Genomic DNA, 7,681 nt, shown 5'->3' with positions numbered 1-7,681 from the left:
AATTAAGGGAGGGTACCCCCCCCCCCCCTTAACCCCCGACATTTCCTGAGCCAAAACAGTTTTAGGCTTGAGTGACGCTGCGTGCCGTCTCACCTCGCTATGTCTCCTCGGTACAGCGATTTGTACTCCCAGTTTGCTGGGTCAGCTTTCTTATCAATCCTGAACGTCTCCTCTGCCGCAGGCTGAGCTTCCTCCAGCCAGATCGAGCGGACTCCGGGGGCTGACTTCTGGGAGGCCTCACTGCAACAAGCAACAGTTACAAATCTGATTTAAAGTCTGAACAAAATATTCTGTTATAATGCTGAAATCTGGGATTAAAAAAAAAGTAAAAAAACAAACCTAGACTGGTGGTGGTAGTTAAACCTGCACTGCGAGGGTTAAACGCCTGTTAAGTATAAGAGTAGAAGACTAAGCTGTGACACTTCTCGTGCTCCTCACTCCGGCAGGACTCCGGCCCTCTGGGTTGTGGCCCATTCCATCCTCATGCACATAACTGCATTGTACAGGCAACTGCCAGTCAGAGCGCAGAAGAGAAATGGCTTCAGAGGACCAGACACATAGATGGGGAAGGCTGCTGGAGCAAGGAGCTACCTTATACTTCTACCTTTGGACATTTTGTCTCCCATTCCTGAGCTAACAAATCCCAACCTACCCCCTCCATAGATCTATTGTAAGTATACTTACAAGACCCAATGCCAACAACCTCCTGTGTGTGTTTACATCCCACGCCTGAGCAGTAGATCCCCACAGAAGTCTATGGGGCTTGTCTAACAGAGGAGAGATGGAGGTAGGTGAGCCTTATAGAAGTCTATGGGGCTTGTCTAACAGAGGGGAGATGGAGGTAGGTGAGCCCCATGGAAGTCTATGGGGCTTGTATGACATGGAAGATGGAGGTAGGTGAGCCCTATAGAAGTCAATGGGGCTTGTCTAACAGAGGGGAGACGGAGGTAGGTGAGCCCTATAGAAGTTTATGAGGGTTGTCTAACAGAGGGGAGACGGAGGTAGGCGAGCCCTATAGAAGTCTATGGGGCTTTTCTAACAGAGGGGAGATGGAGGTGGTGAGCCCTATAGAAGTCTATGGGGCTTGTCTTCCAGAGGAGAGATGGAGGTAGGTGAGCTCCATAGAAGTCTATGGGGCTTGTCTTCCAGAGGAGAGATGGAGGTAGGTGAGCTCCATAGAAGTCTATGGGGCTTGTCTTCCAGAGGAGAGATGGAGGTAGGTGAGCCCCATAGAAGTCTATAGGGCTTGTCTAACAGAGGGAGAAGTCTATGGTGCTCTACTTCACAGGTGTAGCCAGGAGAGAGAGGACGTAAACAGTAAATAACCCCTGGAGGTTGCATGGGTCTGACCAAGGTAAGTATACATCTGCAGAGGGTGGAATCTGTTAGGTCAGGGTAAAGGGGAGGGCAGAAAGAATGAGTGCACTTAACCCTTTCAGTGCAGAGAGTTGTCAGACGTCTGCAGAGAGACCACTGCTTCGTCACAGTCAGCAAGAGTCCCTCTCTGCAGCACGCCGACAGGGGGCAGCCTATTCTACTCTGTGGCTGCTTTCTATAAAGAAACAAACTGTAACACCTTGCACACGTTGTCTTCTCATGCAGCTTGAATGTATTTAGTGGGTTTAAAGTGAAGGTTCATTTGGGCTTTAAAATATGTAACTGAACTCTATAAACATTTCTATCACCTGATGCTTCTGGCCGTCGCCTCCACATCACCTTTTCTTTTTTCAGAGGCAGAATCAGATGCGTCGTCATCGTTGTCCCTCTTCCTCCTTTTCAGCTCTTTGTGTTTCTTCTTTTTCTTCTTTTTTTTCTTCTTTTTCCTACCAGCCTCCGACCCATCCTCACTGTCGGATGACTGGCGTCCTGGGGAGGGACTGCTCCTATGAGAGAGGATAGACATTGCTTAAAGCTGAACTCCCTGTTTTATAAACACAAAATGCCTTAGGGGATGGGATGAGGAGAGCCCAACCTGAGCCGAATTGTCCTCGGGTATATACAATGTATGCTCTGATATTGTTTGAGATGTTCTCAATTTTTTTGTGTCATATCATTAAAAAGGAGAACTATGAGGTGAGTGCTTTTCACTCACCTCATAGTTCTAGCCGACCTGTGACAATGAGACTGTCACAGGTCGGCTCAGTAGATCAGGAGGTGAGGGAACACATACCGTCGCTCGCTCACCTCTCGATCCTGTCACGGCTCTCTGCCGTGACAGGGGGAGGGGCTGGATTCCCCTCTCCCTGCTCCGATCTGCCAGCGCTGACTGACGGAACGGACGGGGGAGGGGGCGGGTACAGCTGGCTCTGCCTCTAGATAGGCAGAGCCAGCTGTCACTCACGCAGCTGGGCGGATCCCGTCATCTACGTCGGGATCCGCTGCGGCGGCTCAGTATACAGGGAGCTGTAGCTCGCGGTATACTGAGCCTAGGGTAACGGAGGACGCTAGTTTGTGTCCTCCCGTTACCCTAAGGAGAACCTAGGGGGAAAAACACTGACCCCATAGTTCTCCTTTAACCGTCAGGTTTTTTTTTTTTTCCGACTTGGTTTGATGTGCGGCCATGTGGCCCATATACTTTGCATATACTCCCTGTATCCCACCTCTTTGTTCATAAATAAAGAATTTGAAGAAAAAAAAAAGCTGAACTCCGGATTGAAATGTGAAAGCATTGCATTCCCTTCATAGAAATGTGCTTATTTCTTCATTCCTTGCAGCAGCCATAGAGAAATCGCTGTACTGATCCTTTTCAGCGCTCACTGTCCCCAATTTCCTGTTCCGGTCCCCTTCCCCGGACCACCAATCGAGTAACACCCGTGTTGTTTTAAGATGTGAGCAGCTATGCCATTGCGCCGCAGAGGGAGGAGCCTGGGCTGCTCAGGCTTCCGGTCTGCCCCGCCCACTCTGACAGTATTAGATTGACTGACAGGTCAGGAGACTCCTCGTCTGTCACACTGCTTCTCACCTGCCAGGATTGATTGACAGCTTATGTAAATGAGCTCCTGGGCTCACTGTAGGCCAGGGTTAGGCAAACTCCGGCCAGTTGTGGTGAAACTGCACAACAGCTGGAGGGCCACAGTTTTCCTACCCCCTGCTGTAGGCAGTGCAGCGACGAGGGCAGAGACACAAGGCAAAGAGTTACAGGCCTATGACTGTCCATAGCCCCATCCACAATCACAGCAACTGCCAGCAGTAATGTCCTATTGCATGATGGGACTTGTAGTTCATTGATGCGGCACTGGCTAGAGAAGGAATAGGATGTTGGCGCACGAGTGAGCCCTCCTCCATGTGCCTAACTGCAATTGACCCAAATAAGTAATGACATCACAGACTTTTAAAATGGCATTTTCAGCAGCAATAGGAGAGCATGAAAAAAAAAAAATGCTGGTTTTTATTGTGCCAATGGAGGAGAATGATTTGGGCAAAGTATCCTGGAGCTCATCTGTAATATAGGTAGTATATCAGAAACACAACACTCACCCACATGTGGTGGGAGGGGACTGTAAAGAATGTTACTACTATGGTCACTAGCAGATGGTCATGTGACTTGCGGCATGAGGCCTACTAAGGCTTCAACAGATTTCATGGTGCACAGTTTGGCTACATGGAGCTCTTCAAGTGTCAGGTCCCTTAGTTTTAGACTGGAATGACAGACAGGCGGCTATCCAGATGTTTGGCAACAGTCGTCCCCCGCCATGGCTAGAACTATGAGGTGAGTGAAAAGCACCCGCCTCATAGTTCTCCTTTAAGGAATAGGTGCTTGTTTCTGTCTAGGATTGAAGTCTTGCCCCATTCCTCACTCACTCCTCCAGCAACTCTCCTCTTCCCACTGACAGTACGGGTTGTGTACGGTCCCACTTACAATGCAGGACTGCTGCTCCTGCATTGTACATGATGGTGTCAGATTGTGACCGATGGACAGAGCACTGAAGGGAAGTGGCTTGGGGGGACCGGTCACATGGCGAGGAGGAAGCCAGTGGGGGCAAGGGATAAGTTACATAAAACTGCTTCTAATGGTACACTCAAGGGGGGGGGGGTGTTGGGGGAGCCCCACTGCAAGGATAGTTTTGAAAGTTGCTCAGACTGAAAACACAATTTTGACAACAGCAACACAGACAGTTCAATCTTCAGTCATAATGAGTGTCACTGCGCGCAGCTGAAGATACCTGGGGAGAGGAGATTCGGGACGAGAGGGCGGCTCAGCCTGCAGTGACCGCTGATGCAGAGACAGTGCGTCCTTCGTACAAAAGCTCTCGTTTCTCAGCCAGTTAAGCTCTGCAGAGGAAGAGACAAGATCAATATCTGTGACATCACTGCAGCTTTATCACATCGGGACAAAAAACCCATGTGTCATTCAACCCCTCACAATCACCAGCCGCCTCTGGAGGTAGAATGTCATTCACACAACCCTCACCTGACACCTCGGGTGAAAGGCAGCAAGGTGTACATTAAAGCCCAACTCCAGTCAAGTCTTTGGAAGGGACAGAACCTTTCTCAGGTTTTAAATCCTGTCCGGGTCCCCATATCAATTTCTCTTTCTGTTCCGTCAGGCAGCCGACAACTGAACAGGAAGTGAGGGGAAATCATCCTCATGGGGACACATACATCTAAATAAAATGGTCTAGAGCAGGGGTTCGTAAAACTGAACTCTTCCTTCCCTTCAGTCTTGCACCGGCTCCTCTCCTGGACTGAAATTGCTTCCTCTGATGTCACTGCACGCTGGGAGCTTCTCACAATGTGCATTAGAAGCTGCAGCAAGTCAGACACGGCCCCGCCTCATTTCCTGGCTGGAGGACGTCCAGCATCACTACAAGTTACATGAAGCAAGACGCTGACAGCCACACATATGACTACCAGAGGCAGGATGGCATTTGCAGTTTCAGTACACCTGGAGTGCCAAGGTTGCCTACCCCTGAACTAGCCCTCCCCTGCCTGACTGTCCCGCCTCTTTCTTTCACTGGATTTCAGCTCTTTCAATCACGGAAGCTCAGCAGCACATGTAGACGTTACCTAGGGCGGTCGGAGTGCAAATGCAGCCCGCCTGGAACACCCACTCCTCCAGACGATCACCCACCCATTGAGGCATTTGGATATTTGCAAGACTCTCCCCAAAAAGCTTGCCCACTGCTTGCATGCATAGGGCATGGATGTCCCAGGTTATGATTAATGATAGGCTCGGGCGGGTTCGCAGCTCCACGTGCCGAGCCCGCCAGGAAGCTGACAGAGCCAATCACAGGCACGGAGACATTTCCCGATCTCTGCAGCTGCGGACCGGGAACATGTCTCTGTACCTGTGATTGGCCCTGCGCGCTGTCAGCTTCCTTGCGGGCTCGGCACGTGGAGCTGCGAACACGCCAGAGCCCATCCTTAGTTTTGATCCCCTAGTTTAAACTTTCCTCATGCAAAACTAAAAAGAAAAAAAAGTTTGGTCTGGAGTTCGGTTTTAACCTCCTTTCCCAGCAACTAGAATGACGGTATTTCTTCTCCACTTCACAGTCACTCTGCATGTCACAAGATAAACATAACTGACGAATTCATGTCTCTGGCAGAGTTGGGTGGCCATAAGTGTCTCCATCCCACCCTCAGGCCATTAACGGTCATGTTTATTATAGGGCTGGTAATGATTAACATTTCCGTGTTCGATTAATCGAAATTCTTTTTAACCAATTAATTATAACGCACATACAGATCCAACTCCATTGGCCTATACACATACAGCACAGCAATGAAGTAATACAATGAACTAGGATCACACTAATCCAGCACGTTATTAATCTTACGTGCCCCACTCAATATGGCCGCCGCTTGAGTGTGGCAACTCAGAATAATAACGTGCTGGATTAGTGTGATCCTAGTTCAGTTTATGACTTCATTGCTGTGCTGTATGTGTATAGGCCAATGCCTTGGCTGGCGCTCGTGCAGAAATTTTCTTGGTCAAACTCACCGGCCCAAGTGGCTCTATCGGCTAACGAAGGGGGGAGGAGTTCGGTGACGTCACGGACATTTATGTCACCGGACTCCTCCCCCTTACCTTCGTTAGCAGTCACAGACATCGACGTCACCTGACTCCTCCCCCCTTCCCTTTGTTAGCTGACGGAGCCACTTGGGGGAGGAGTCCGGTGACGTTGATGTCTGGACTCCCGGAAGCCGGCGGAGAGGCGAGTGTTTATTAGCGATCAAAATAATTGTAATCAATCAAAAGGTTTAACGATTAATCGAGAAATTAATCTTTAATTTCCACAGCCCTAGTTTATTACAAAACAAAGCACTTGTAAACATCAAAAATCCTCATTCTATTTGCATAGATGGTCCAGCTTATTGCAACATAACCCTTCTCTAAACTCAGTGACAACCAGGAAATAAGGGGTTGTTTCTGTGCGCATACATCAGGCAATACCAGGAAAATTACTGGCTGGCTAAATCCTGGTAGTAGCCTGGTCCCGGTCCTACCGCTCATAGGCAGACATCTCCACATCTGTCAGTCTAACTCTAAGGGAAACCTCTTCCCATTTCAAGCGATATATTAGGAGTTTGGGCCGTGAGCGTGCAGCTACGTGGGGACTCCGGCAAAGAGAACTATCCTACAAAGGGCCTCAGGTAGGGGGCAAGGGGCTACAGAAAGGGGTACAGGGCTACCTGGGGGCTCTGGCAATAGGCTAAAGTGGGATCTAGCAGGTGGCACTAGGTTACAGGGGGGGCTCCAGCAATAATCTAAAAGGGGAACCATCAGGAGGCACAGGGGGGCCCAGCATGGGCAGCAAGGTTACAAGGGAGCTCACGTACGAGGCAAGGGGCTACAAGGTGGCTCCAGAAAGGGGCATAGGGTTACAAGCGGGCCCTGGCAATAGGCTAAATGAGGCTCTGGCAGGTGGCATAAGCTTCAACAATAAGCCAAAAGTGAGGAACCGACAGGGGACACAGGGCTACAGGGGGGCCCTGGCATGGGGCACATTATGCCAAGGGAGCTTTAGCTGGTGGCACAGAGCTACAGGAAGGGGGGGGGTTCTCTGACAGGGAGAAATAGGGCAACAGGGGGGGGGCTTCCACAGAAGTATGGGGATACAGAGCAGCTCTGGCAATAGATTAATGAAGGGCACTAACAGGGGCATAGGGCAACAGGGGGCTGCAAGGGATCCCTACCAGGAAATGAGGGCATACATGTGCCCAGCACGGAACCAGCACCCCTCCCTCAGTTACCTTTGTTATCATCGGCCGGACCGGTACTGGCAGACGCTGCAAAAGCTGGAAATAGAGCCATGGAGTCCCTAATAACAACACACGGCGGCGCACACAATCTACGTCACTCAACCCGTGCCTAAAACTACATTTTCCAGCGTGCACCGCGGCCTCAGCGAAACTCGGCCAGCCAATGAGCAGATTGTTCTGCTGTCCCGCCCCCTGCTCTCCAATTGCTGATTGGCTCTCTCCGGTGACAGTGAGCAGACAGCGGTTCCTGTTGACAGCGCAGCTCCATCCCTGTCCTGCTCTCAGACGCCTCTGCTGGGTGTAGTGACGTCATCATAATAGTGTCAGGTTTTACTCATTGATAATCTGGGTACAAACAGATCATATTCCGTACATTCTTTCATTAGAAAACAACCGAAACCCAGGAGTGGGGTGGTCACAGTACAGGTTCACTTTAAAGGAAAACTATGGGGTCAGTGTTTTTCCCCATAGTTCTCCT

At 50.1% G+C, this 7,681-nt stretch overlaps 1 protein-coding gene across 1 annotated transcript in view; it reads right to left on the bottom strand.

Annotated features, from left to right (window-relative positions):
• NRDE2 (NRDE-2, necessary for RNA interference, domain containing) overlaps positions 1-7,283 on the bottom strand; it is a 24,904-nt gene extending 17,621 nt beyond the window's left edge. Inside the window, exons 1-6 of the mRNA XM_018558523.1 lie at positions 7,195-7,283; positions 4,186-4,272; positions 3,649-3,658; positions 1,717-1,883; positions 423-456; positions 94-240 (exon numbers count right to left, since the gene is read on the bottom strand). Coding sequence (XP_018414025.1) covers positions 94-240; positions 423-456; positions 1,717-1,883; positions 3,649-3,658; positions 4,186-4,272; positions 7,195-7,255 — 506 coding nt within the window. The 5' untranslated portion in view covers positions 7,256-7,283. The remainder of the gene's footprint in view (positions 1-93; positions 241-422; positions 457-1,716; positions 1,884-3,648; positions 3,659-4,185; positions 4,273-7,194) is intronic.
• Positions 7,284-7,681: the final 398 nt, after the last annotated feature.

Source organism: Nanorana parkeri, unplaced genomic scaffold (assembly GCF_000935625.1).
Source record: "Nanorana parkeri isolate BGI_ZX_2015 unplaced genomic scaffold, ASM93562v1 scaffold344, whole genome shotgun sequence".
Lineage (NCBI taxonomy): Eukaryota > Metazoa > Chordata > Amphibia > Anura > Dicroglossidae > Nanorana > Nanorana parkeri.
The sequence above is the reverse complement of the archived record's forward strand: the minus strand, read 5'-3'. Positions and strand labels throughout refer to the sequence as shown.